At 43.7% G+C, this 13,148-nt stretch overlaps 1 protein-coding gene across 1 annotated transcript; it reads right to left on the reverse strand.

Moving 5' to 3' along the window:
- Positions 1-162: 162 nt before the first annotated feature.
- LOC130211711 (solute carrier family 2, facilitated glucose transporter member 4-like) lies at positions 163-10,888 on the reverse strand. The gene is made up of 11 exons (XM_056442670.1): positions 10,435-10,888; positions 8,264-8,359; positions 7,019-7,179; positions 5,570-5,694; positions 5,113-5,228; positions 4,771-4,933; positions 4,420-4,607; positions 4,194-4,298; positions 2,877-2,978; positions 2,581-2,784; positions 163-2,070 (listed from the first exon to the last, which is right to left on the reverse strand). Exons 1-11 carry the CDS (start codon positions 10,465-10,467, stop codon positions 1,852-1,854), a joined length of 1,512 nt encoding a protein of 503 aa, XP_056298645.1. The 5' UTR covers positions 10,468-10,888; the 3' UTR covers positions 163-1,851.
- Positions 10,889-13,148: the final 2,260 nt, after the last annotated feature.

The raw sequence follows: 13,148 nt of genomic DNA on the forward strand, positions 1-13,148 counted from the left end.
GGGTGGTGGGTGCATATTTAGAAATTGAAAGTACATCTTTAAAAAAGACAAATGGGAATGAATGGACAATTTGCTTGGTAGCCCAGTTATACCAACCCCCCTTTAAAAACAACTTTTTTTCTTTAATTGCCTAGATGGGACAAATCAAGAAGTTTATAGAGGAACCAGCCTTGATTTTTATTTAACTTTTTAAAATTTGGTTGAAGAGGGAAAACCAAGCAGGTGTGAGGTTGGTGGTGCATTATGGGAGTCAGTTTAGTTCTGGTACCACCTCAATCGATTCTTGAAACGTACTACTCCCTTCATCTCCTCGGTTGAGGAAAGTTTGATGATAAACTTTATTTTTGTGTTTTACTTATTTGTGTGTGTGCTTTTCTTTGGAGGGGATTATGTGCAATGTCGGTAGTAAAAATGCTTATTAATAAATCATGTTTGCAAATCTCAGGATGCAGTCGGTTTTTCTTGATGGTGCAGGTTAAGATGCTGCTTTTGATTGTATTATATATATATTTTTTGGGATTTAGCACAATTTCAAGTACTAGGTATAAATTACTGGAGGCCTTCTCAGGTGTTTTCAGAAAAAGTATTATTATACAGTACTTGCATCGTTTAGTCACTAAATGACCAGTGTTATAATTACAGATCCTCCCTGAACACCTTGAATACAATCAGAAGGTAGTGATACACACCATGAAAGAATATACTGCACACACAACAGAAGAAAAACACAAACATATGATGCTTGTGTAATAAAATAAAAGCGCTAGTCTTTACATTCAGCCCTTAATTGCACATCTTGCTCTTGTGTCTGGCTTCTGTTCACACCTGGAGTGCATAAAGAATTGAAACTTTTAGACCCTCAATATCAACAACCAAATAACACACTATATGTACATGTGAACTACGGATAGTTCTCCATTTTTAAAAGTATTTCTGAAGTAAGTTAAGATCACAAATCGTGTGATGGCACTTTGCCTAAAGCTGGGAACGCACTACATTGAAAACCTGGTAATTTCACGCGTGCATTGTGGGTAATTCTCTCCTCACAGGTGGCTCCACTGAGTAAGCAACAATTAAGGCTGAACACTATTTTGTTAGGGGTGGCTTTAGCTCAGTGGGGTAAGAGGGCCGTCCTGCAACCGCAGGGCTGTGGGCTCAATCCCCGCTCTCCCCATTAGTTGCAAGTCGAAGTGTCCTTGAGCAAGGCACTGAACCCCCAGTTGCTTCCTGGGCGCTTCACCGCAGCCCACTGCTCCTTAATAACTAAGGATGGGTTAAATGCAGAGAACTAATTTCCCCTTGGGGATTAATAAAAGTGTATATTCTATTCTATTCTTCACCAAAATGGTAAAAATCTGAATACAGTCGGTTAAATGTTCTTCAGTCTGTTAGATTTACGCGTTCCCAGATTTAGTACAAAATATGCAAGTATACTTTGCTCTGTGGCTGTGGATGCTATTTCTTTTTTGGGGGGGGGGGGAGGGTATTTCCAAAACTCAAAACTTTGGATGTCTTTGTAGATAAAGTGCAGGAATTCTAAAGTCAAGTTCACCACCGTGGACTGAAATCCTCCCACGAGGGAAGGCAATGCCTCAACAGTCCAGACGCTCTGATGTTCACCTTGAAACTACAGTAGTCAACTCTTACTCCACAGGTGTCGAGGCTCAATTCATAACCTCATATTTGATACCAACAAGGGACAATTCCAAAACACCCAAACTGTCACACTAGTAACACTGCTTTGGCATCTATTCAACAGGTGACCTCAATATACAATATGTCAAAGTAAAAGTTTGGAGTCGGGCCCATTCCAAGGTCTACTCAGTCCCATCTCTCTTCAGCAGCAACTTCTCAGTTGTTGCTTTCCTCCCCCAAATAGTCCAGCTCGGTGCTGGGCTTGTCCAGATCCATGTCCATGTCCATCATTCCTCCTACGGAGTCCTGATGGAAGTTTGCTGCGATCTGGTCGAAGGTTTTTCCTCGTGTCTCTGGCACCCGGAAGAATGTAAAGATGAGGAAGAAGAGGAGAAGAACTGCGAATATTAGGAAGACGTATGGCCCACACAGGTCCTGGAGAAGGATGGGGAGAAGTCCAGATAAAAAAAATGGATTAAGAAAGGTCCACTCACTTATTGTTTTCAAAAGAAATATTTATTTAAACAAATTGAGGGTTTTAAGTGTGATTGAAACATATGTAAATATGTATTTGTATATATATATATATATTTCTTTATTTGTATTATTTATTATTTTCATTTAAAAAAAATATATAATATATATATATTATATTTTATATTAATCTTCTGATTTATTTGATTATAATAATTTAGGTTAGGAATATATAAAATGTGTTATATACAGTATATATATATTAATATATATATATTCTGCTTCTACCTATACCTTTTCAGTCTTTCTGTTTTGTATATTATATATAATAATATTTTATTGTATTGCAATGATTGACTGAATAAAATACACAACAACCACAACAGATTAAAATATACAAGAAGGAGAAGTCTGTAGACCTTTTTGGAGCAGGACATCCACAACGTCCATTTAAAAGTAAGAAATACTCACGGCAACATATTGGAAGCTCATGCCGATGATGAAGTTGGCGGTCCAGTTGGAGAAGCCGGCCACGGCCATGGCAGCCGGCCTCGGGCCCTGAGAGAACAGCTCGGCTACAAAGAACCAGGGGATGGGACCCGGACCGATCTCAAAGAAGGCCACGAAGCCGAAGATGGACAGCATGCTGATGTAGCTCATCCAGGGGACGCTGTCCTATCAGGTGGGAGAGGAGACGGTTCAGAGGTTCGTAGAGGAAAAAAAGGGACGTACCGGTGTGGGATGCTCGCATGTTTTGGGAGACTGACCAACAACGCAAGAGCCATTGTCATGACGACGGCACAGACGCACATTCCACCAAGTCCCAGCATGTGCAGCGTCCGTCGACCCATCCTCTCGATCAGGAACAGCTGGTGTGAGAAAAACAGGTTTTTAATCCTCAGCCTGGAGGTACAACTCACATGTTCTACTTTAGTTGATGAAGTTCGCCACTTGGCGAGAGTGCACTGAAATATGATTCATGGTCACAACCAGAGGTAGATCCTACAGTCGAGCTTGCAGCTCTGAGGTGAAGTAGTGGTGCTTCGAAACGCCGACGTCATGCTAACAATGACGATGGGAACACACTAGCTCCATCAAAGCGACGTTTGATGATAATGTCTTTGCTTTGCTCTTCAACAGAAGTATTGGACACATGAAATGTCGAGAGCAGTCACCAACTTGAGAAGAACGTTGGATGATTGTACGAACGTCACATGTCAATTAGCTGACGCTTTTATCCAAAGCGACTTACATTCACGTTACATTCATACACCGTGGACGCCGCGACAAGGAGCAGCTCAGGGTTAAGTGTCTTGCTCAAGGACACATCGACTAGGGCGGGGATTGAACCACCAACCACCTGATTGAAAGACGGACCTGCAGTCGCCCAATTAATTTCCAATCGTTGTGGAGACTTTTCACTTAAATAATGAGTTATAACTTAAGTTTCACATGATTCCATCAAAAAGCTCTTGAGATATTTTTTGTTGGGACCAAAGTGTCTGACCGGGCCGATCGGGCCGACGTTGCAATCCAAAGAACCGTGCTGCCCGATCCCGCTTCGTGACCTCTTCAGTGACATTGAAACATCTTGACCTATTTGGATGACGCCTATTTTAGAGAAGGGAAATCCCATTCTTACAACTACAAAGAAATGCAAAACATCCAGAAAGTGACGGAATTTGTCTACAAGGAGATGCAAAATGTCTAAAAATATACACAGACCGACTACAAGGGGATTTAAAACGACCAAAAAGAGACGTCAAATAAGCAAAAACATCTACAAAGAAATTTTAAACGACCAGAGGCGGGCCTTAAGAAAACCAGCCGCCTTCTCGTATTTGCTCTTTGATCAGAATCAGAAATCAGAATCAGAAACAGGTTTATTGCCAAAGAATGTTTTCACAAACAAACGAGGAACTTTTTTTTTTTTTGGCGGAAGGTAAGAATCGATGACCATTTGGTTCATGACAGGACTCTAATCTTTATCGTAGTAATTTCATGAAAAAGTTTGGAGATTCAAAATAAGATAATTTATCAAGGGAGGAGAGGCATCAAAGCCCAGACGAAGGTGTGGAACTGACCGAGACCACGGTGAAGGCACAGTTCACCACGCCTGCTCCGATGGTGGCGTAGACGGGGCTCTGGACTCCGGCCTTCATGAAGATACTGGTGGAGTAGTAGAAAATCTGAGCAGTCGGGCAGACAGATTAGGATTATGTCAACATTATACTGCTCTGATTCACTTTTCTTTTGGGCACTTCATGCCAGGTGCATTATTTTTTTTAATGAAGAACCCCGCAGACTCACTGCGTTGATCCCAGACAGCTGCTGGGAGAGCTGCAGCAGGATGGAGATGATGATGGGCTGGCGATAGAGCGGAGAGCGAAAGAGCTCCAGGATGGACACCTTCCTCTCCATGTCCATCTTCCTCTTCTCCTCCTTCATCTCCGCCAGCATGCTGCTCACGTCCTGCCTGCCGGTCAACCTCCTCAGGCCTGCACACAGGAGGATGAAAACTCTACATCTAAAGGGTTCATAGTTTCCCATCATTTTGTGTTTGAGCCTCTCAAAAACAAACCAATAATGGTGAACGTGTCCTTTTTTATGACAGAATACCGCATTAAAGACGTCCTTCCACCAGAGCGGAGCCCTGCTCACCTCTCTTGGCCTGGTGCTCCTGGCAGCGGACGATGTAGAGGAAGCGAGGGCTCTCGGGGCAGAAAGGCAGAAGTGCCATCTGGAACACAGCCGGCACCACCGATAAACCCAACAGGATGGGCCACAAGTCCTCAACGCCCAGCAACGACTCCAGACCGAGGACCTGCGTGGGAAGAGGGGTCAAGTGTGAGGGGAGGATGGGAGAAGAACTTCAAGGAAAGGCTGTGACAAAATATCCGAATAAACCTTGAACTCAGGGAACACTTTTTCATATAATGGGACAAAGCCTCAGAGGGTTATCCAGGTATGTTTGATCATCTTAGCAACAGCACGCTGTCCTACCTGTGCTATGAGGATCCCAGTGACGATAGCCAGTTGGTGCAGCGTGCCCAGCGCCCCTCGCAGATTTGTGGGAGCGATCTCGCCCACGTACATCGGTGTCAAGCCTGACGCCAACCCTGCAGAGGTGAAAAGCCGTCAGGAACGTTCATCAGGTGCATGGACGGGTTATGAGTCAAAGGCCCCTGAGGCACCGTCATGTGAAGGCTGACACCTTTCTGGTCGTTTAACATTTCTTTGTAGACGTTTTTGCTTATTTGACGTCTCTTTTTGGTCGTTTTTAATCCCCTTGTTGTCGGTCTGTGTATATTTTTAGACATTTTGCATCTCCTTGTCGACAAATTCCGTCACTTTCTGGATGTTTTGCATTTCTTTGTAGTTGTAAGAATGGGATTTCCCTTCTCTAAAATAGATATAGAAATAAAACAATAAAAAAGGAGAAAATATAAACAGTGCTCACCGCAGTAGATGCCGATGACAAAGCGTCCGAGGATCATCATTTCGAAGGAGCGGCAGAGCTTTGACAACCCCATCATACTTCCACCAATGAAGGCAAACATGTTGTTGATGAGCATGGCTTTCCTCCTGGGGGACAACAGACGGGTATCTTTGTATTAATTCAGCGGACTTTAAAATCCTAATCTGACATCAGATAGTCTTAGCATGGGGTACATTTGGAACAAAAATCTTAATTTAAGAATAGCATAAACTTTGTTCTTCAAATATTTTTTGCTTAAAGGCTGTTTGGAAAAATAAAACATGCTTTTATGAAAGAATGAACATACAAAATACTGTTGGTATACTGTTGGATATAGAGATGCAGTATGATAGTCGCCTCACAGCCTCCAGAGGGCAATGCCATACAAACACATTGAGGCCTTCCGTGAGCAGCTAACTCAGTGCTAACGCTAACTCAGTTAGCCTGAAATTAGTAGTTATTCTTCAATAAATTGTGCACCTTTTTGCAAAGTTCTTTTAAACCATGATCATTACTAGGAAGGCCAAATGTTTATATGTTATAGTTCTGCGCAGCAAGAATGAAAATTAACACTAAAAATACAAATTATCAAGATCAAAATATTAAAGAGATGTTATGTAATCCATATATATATATAATACATAACTTCTATTTAGGGGGATCTTTAAATATATATAAGATATAAGATATATTAAGTCAGATTTTCTTTCCCCACAAAAAGATTTAATTACTTAATAAAAAAATATAAAAATTCAGAGTCTATATTTTTTAAAGATTATAACTAATAATAACAATAACTAATTCACTGTAAAGTCCTTTCTCGGTGTGAACTATTGGCATATCATTCTGCACAGTGGGTGTTTTTAGACTCCGCCCCCATTATGTCTCCCCCACCAAAAAATAAGAGCTTCGGTTAAAAGTGAACTTCTATTTGTGCACGAGAGACTTAATTTGCATCTAAATCCCTTTTGACTTCAGAGGTCACGGCAGCTCCCGCCGTCTCTACCAGCCGCACCAGTACTGGTTTTTTTAGGAAGACCCTGTCCTGAAGACACCCAAAGCTACTCCCCTCCCGGTCTATTAAGATCCCATTTTAATCAGTGGAAGCTTGGGCCTGCGGTCCATTTTGCATCCCAGCTCGGGTTACAGAGGGAAACTGGGTCAACTGGAAACATCTTTTGAAGAGTGCGTGACTGGAAACTGGACGGTGGGATCTGATGATGTGCATTCCAGCTCCAGAGGTCCTGAGTCTTGGACCAGCAAAGACAAGTGAGCAACCACAGACATAGCCGCAAATAAGCACCTACACCTAAACCCTATGTAGCTGGGAGCATATACAAAGCTTTAATGGGTTTATGGAGCCTCAGTTCATGCAACGGTACCCAGAATGAATCCCTAGCTCAGTGTGTTGCATCCCGTGTGGATCCCCACCTGCCCAGCCACTCGGAGACGAAGCCCACACAGGAGGAGGACAGCATGCCGCCAATTGAGAAGATGGCCACGGACAGCGACCAGAGGGAGGTGAGCGTCCCTGCGGGGATGGGCTCGCCATACCGGTGCACCCATGTGGCATTATAGTCCTCCTCGATGATCTACACAGGCCGCAGATAGAAGCACGAGACACGTTGAACGACCCGAGAGTGAAACGGCAACAGAGGAAGATTTATTATTTTTTCTTAAGCCCGATTGGGATTTAAAGCCAGCCGTTGTAAACGTAACTCATCTGATTAACACCGGGGCCGAGTATCGACACAGTGAGGTAGAAACCGCCAACATCAATCCACATGGAGGCTGCACAGTGCAGAGATTAACGGATAATCTACAGCCTCAACGATAGATCTGTTGCTCTCTGTAAATCAGCCTATATTACCCTCTTTTTTAGACGGCTCCATTTTAACGGCCAACAAAACTGTCTCATCATGTCACACGCACACATAGAGACGCAGCAGCCCAGCGTCTATTCTGGTTTAAGTGTCTTCAGGAGGTTTGTAGTTGAGGGTCGAGACTCATCGGCAGGTGCCTGGACACCGGCAGCAGAGACATCTCACGGGACTCGCTTTGAGCTCTGACTCACGGTGAATGTGTTACTGATGCCCAACTACAGTGTGACATAACAATATGGATTTGGATTCTGACTTGTAAATACCAGTCCTCGTAATGGATGTACTACAGTATATTATATTGGCAGTCATAAATCGTACATTTCTCCCATGCGGCATGGCTTCATACTGGAACACCAGATGTGGCTGCGACATGAGCTCTATCTATACACACACAGGGCATCATACGTGTGTGCAGCACCATGTTGACACCTGGATGTGGCAGTAAACTGATCAAATACCCCCCCCCCCCCCCTTCCCTCATGAACCAGACAGACAGAGGTGCACTTGCAGCGTCTCCATAGAAGTAACATGCTTCATGTTCCAGGACTTGTTTTCCTCCTCCGTGTTTATTTCCTAAACACCATCGGCACCGTTTGAGGCGGATGTTGCGGCATCAAACACACCACGTTGTAAAATCAGAAGAAATAAGAGAAAACAACTTAGTTAATGTCACTGTGCTCGCCTCCCGCATCGTACGTCACGGCTTCTTTTAACACGCCTCCGTTCTTAACAGCAGATTGACGCCAGTTTGTCAATTAGGTGGTGATAGTTGCGTTTTTCTTTCTATTTTTACCTTCTGAGGTGCATTGATGACTCCGATATTGTATCCAAACTCTAGAGATCCCAGGACGGCGGTAAAGACAGAGAGAACAAAGGTTCCAGTCAATGTCTGGAGTACAAACACACACAAAGAAACACATAGAGAGAGAGGTAAACAAAACAGTGAGTGTAAAGATAATAATGGCAAATATACGAGAGCCTAAGAACTGTAGCAGTATAGCAACAATCCTGATGTGAGCAAATCGCTTCCTTTAACTCCCCATCAGGCTACGCCTGTCTCCACGGTAACAGGTGAGACAACGCCTTGGGGAGATGAGGTCTTTTAAAGTTTAAGTGTGTTGTCAGATTAGTTACCTATAGCTTCATGGTAGAGACATTACACACCAATAACCATTAATAATGCTCCTATGAAGTCTTTTAAGACCTGCTGGTAAAATAGAAAACGCCCATTGTTTACATATTGGTGATGCGGGGCCTCCTGACAACAACCATATGATGTGACTTCAAACTATTGTATTCTGATTGTCTTGTATCATCGTCAGTTTTATGAATAATTCAGCAAAGTTTGAGTTTGTATGTTTTTTGACGTGCATCTGTAACTTGACCTTGCTGTGTTGAGTCTCTAGATAAGTAATGTTTCGTATTCACACAAAACAAAAGGCTGTTCGTGTGTGTGTGTGTGTGTGTGTGTGCGTGCAAGTGTTCTTTCAACGGAAAAGGTGAAACATCAGAAGCAGCCCGTTATGCTCCATTACACTTCATGCATTTCATTTTAAATGGCCTCACACACGAGTTGAATGCTCAGTAATTGATTTACTTTTCACTAATCGTGAATGAATCTGATTCCTGAGAACTCACACTGCGTCTTTGCTCTGTGTTTGAGTTTTCCCACATCCCTGGAAGATCAACCTGTCACAGACGGTGTTTACAGCCATTGTTTACAGCCATTGTTTACAAGGGTGGGGGAAAGGAACCGGTCAGACAATGTGGCCAGTAACAAACTCAAAGGACGAAGCTCTGACCTGTAAACTCAGATATTCTGCTGGCCAAGGTCACTGCTCGTGACTAAATAAGGGCCACATCATTCAGATCAGGGCTGATGTTGATTTTTAAATTCAGCATGTAAGGGACAAGGTTAATTGTTCTTATTAATGTAATTTGTTCTTACTATTGTCAATTTGTGTTATTATTGTCAATTGTACATTATTTTAGACTCAATGTAATTTTTCTCTGACCAATAAACAACTTTATTACCTTCGCATTGAAAATGCCGGAAGGTTATGTTTTGATCGCCGTGTATTTATTTATTTATTTGTATGCGTGTTATTCGCAAATCTCAAAAAGTATTGAACCGAATCGCATGAAATTTGGTGGGATGATTGTTTATTATCCGGGGACCAGTTGATTAGATTTTGGGATCGATCGGGTCAAAGGTCAAAGGTCATGAACAGGTCAAAATCTTTCGCAGAACTCAAAAAGTATTGAACCGAATCGCATGAAATTTGGTGGGATGATTGTTTATTATCCGGGGACCAGTTGATTAGATTTTGGGATCGATCGGGTCAAAGGTCATGAACAGGTCAAAATCTTTCGCAGAACTCAAAAAGTATTTAACCGAATCGCATGAAATTTGGTGGGATGATTGTTTATTATCCGGGGACCAGTTGACTAGATTTTGGGATCGATCGGGTCAAAGGTCAAGGTCATGAACAGGTCAAAATGTTCTTGAATCGCATGAAATTTGGTGGGATGATTGGTTATTATCCGGGGACCATTTGATTAGATTTTGGGATCAATCGGGTCAAAGGTCAAGGTCAAGGTCATGGAAAGGTCAAACTCTTTTTTTACCATAGCACGATACATTTTTGTCCAATTGGCATGCAACTAATGCCAAAATGTTCATAATTCAATGCCCAATCTTGTGATATGCGAAGGTATGCGCTCTACCGAGTGCCCATTCTAGTTCCCTCTTGTTTTAATACGAGGCAATCTGCAATAGGGCATAGAAAAGCATTGATGTGCTCTTATTTTACTTCTTTGTTTGCATGATGGAGATAAACCTGTGCGTAAAATCTCTCCAAATAAAAATGCGCACAGCATTTTTTTTCCCCCTAGTAAACAACAAGCCCTGCCACATTTAAACTATGTCACAAATCTCGAAAAGCTATCAAGAAGCACACATACCTCCCCTCCGAGTTGCTGAAACCCGGCCGGCATGACTTTGGCAGCTCTTTTTGGCAGTAACGGTTGATGACAGATGCGTCTTGTGCCAAATGGAGACACGTGAGAACTCCCCCAAAAGGACAACAAGCCCGGAATTAAACCGAGGAGCACTTTGACAACAACACAACGGAACGGAAAAAGTAAAATCCGAAAAGGAGAAGCCCAAAGTGACCAGCCCAAAGTGATCAGCCCGGTGCGTCCTGTGCTGCAGCGTGCCCTCTCGTCTTTAAACTTTGTGTTGTGTCCGTCCAGCTGGAATAGAGTGACAGCCGCACGCCCACGTGCACGCCTCTTCTCGTATCGAGAGGGTTGGGGGTGAGAGAGGCCCGGTGGGCTGATCTAGAGGTCCTCTGACAGAGGTCGAGACGCAAGCAGGAAGCTCTGGTGACCTTAACCACTATTGGCTGAAGGGATCGACAGAACACTGGGCTTCTCTTACAGATGCGGAGAGTGAGAGAGAGAGAGAGAGAGAGAGAGTTAAGATTCATGTTAAGATTCCTCTTTAAATCAACAGCCATACATCTCCGGAGCTCATGAGCCAGAGGTTAGCTGAGGGCCAAATTAGGTTATTAGGGCCCCTTGTTTAAATTAAAGTTACATAATGTTGTCTGGCCTTTTAAAGTATTATAAATTCTCTCGTGTAATTAAAAGGCTCACATCCAATAACGTGGTGCATCTGACTCTTTTCTTTTTGATTTTTTTAACAACAGATCTGTTAAGCATCATCTATGGACGGTAACATACTGCTCTGCACACGTGTTGGACCTTAGAGGAACCCAAGTCAGAGCCGAACATGCAACCCGCTATGACTCATCGCTTCACATGGGCGGCAGAGAGGGGCTCGTCTTTGCTGCCCAGGCTGCCATTGTCTGTCCTCCCAAAAGCCATAAATCCCTTTTCTATTTCAGATCACATGCCAAAGGGGTCACACACCACAGCCGCCGGTTCCACAAACCCTCCCCCCTCTGTGGCACACAACAAAGCTCACGCCTCCTCCCGCAGGCAACAGGTGGCCCCTAAATTTGGGCTGCGCCACTTGAGTTCACAGTGTAGTTTGTGGCGAGGGGCTGTTTGTTGATGGGGTGATGTCCGGGGCGGGGATTTGGGGTTGTGTTGTGGGAGGGTTGCACTGCAGGGCGGGAGGAGGGCAGATATCGACTCAGAGCTCAGCGGTAAAATATCTGCTCTATATTCTCAGGTCCACCCACCCCGGACACACCTCCACATCACGCCACTCTCTCCTTGGAGCTTGCCGCCTTCGCCCTTTCCTGCCCTCATACGAACATTGAGAAAGAGAACCGGACACCCCTCATCCAGGGCCAGGGCCCCCGTCACTGTCATGTGTCTGTGTGTGACTGGGACTAAATCTAGAGTAACTTTACACCATCAGAAGAGTGCCATAGATCCTCACCGGCATACTTTACGGGTTCATTTGTGCCATTAGGGGGCAGACAGATGATAGCTTTCCAAAAAGTATCACATTCATTCATAGAGAGAGAGCCAAGAACAACGATGGGACCAAGAGTATGACTAAAAGTGTATAAATAAGTGTGAAACCATGCAGTGTGCAGCACTATTTCACAATGCAGAGGGTCACCTGTGTTATCCCTAAAATGGAAAGGCTGCCAATGTGTGCTTTTCTGTTATCTGAACAAAAATTCACACCTACCACAGGGACGCAAACACACACACACCCCCACACACACACACGCGCGCATACCTGCCTTCTATTACTCACAAAAGCACAGCCCATATAAATACCGTTCCTTCTTGTCTGGACATATGTGTGTGTGTGTGTGTGGTCGGTGGGATCAGCTGGTTCAAAATCATGTTACAATAAAGTAGCGTGATGGATGGCAGGTGTTGCACGACATGGTCAGGATGTGCCCGCCAATAACACTCATACCGAGTTGCAACTCTGTCATTTGTCGGGATAAAAACTATGAATTATTATGTTTAAAAATGTCAGACACAAGCATCAGTGATGTTTAATCCCAAAGTGTACATATTACCACCTTTCTTTTATATTTTGTATTTGTTCTCATTATGATAGTGTTATTTCTAAACTGTTGACTCTGAGAGCCCTGCACTAGATCTCAAATGGTTCTGGACTGTTGGTCTAGGCCCGAATGGCAAATAAAACCTTGAAACCTCATCGCTGTAAAAAAAAGGCAATATACAAAAGCCCAAGACAGATTACCAACCCTGAGTTCACAAAGTTCAAGAAGCGCTGGAGGAATAGATCGACATTTCGGGAGATACGTTTCTCTGTGTGTCGAGAATATTGAGAAGATCGATACCTCTCGGCTCGTGCCGAGTCTATTCTCCATGTAGCTGCGTATAGCAACACACCTTATGACCACTACCATATTATAATTAGATGTGAAAAGTTCATTCATATGGCGCTATCTGATGTACGCCTGCAATCATTCTGGACCGTGTTCCTCGGATTCAAAACACAGACACAGCTTTCCGCTGCTGAATTATGTAAATTCTCTTTTCTCTTTCTGCCCAGACCCTGTCCCGTTGGACCTCACTATTGGATCTCTGCCACTTGGATCGAGTTCACAGTGAACTCACTGGCACCGTCAGCACATCGACTCAAAGGTCAAACAGCAGTCGGGCCGCACAGAGGCACCAATAACGTCTGGGCAGCCAGAGCGACCCATGAGAAT

Source organism: Pseudoliparis swirei, chromosome 21, assembly GCF_029220125.1.
Source record: "Pseudoliparis swirei isolate HS2019 ecotype Mariana Trench chromosome 21, NWPU_hadal_v1, whole genome shotgun sequence".
Lineage (NCBI taxonomy): Eukaryota > Metazoa > Chordata > Actinopteri > Perciformes > Liparidae > Pseudoliparis > Pseudoliparis swirei.

What these genes read in the sequence shown, in the direction of transcription:
- LOC130211711 (XM_056442670.1), bottom strand. Translation starts at nt 10,467, where the DNA reads ATGCCGGCCGGGTTTCAGCAACTCGGAGGGGAG. An exon ending in GTCTCCGAGTGGCTGGGCAG is followed by an intron (nt 5,695 to 7,018) that starts GTGGGGATCCAC and finishes GTTGTCCCCCAG; the next exon opens with GAGGAAAGCCATGCTCATCA. An exon ending in TGTCATCGGCATCTACTGCG is followed by an intron (nt 5,229 to 5,569) that starts GTGAGCACTGTT and finishes TCACCTCTGCAG; the next exon opens with GGTTGGCGTCAGGCTTGACA.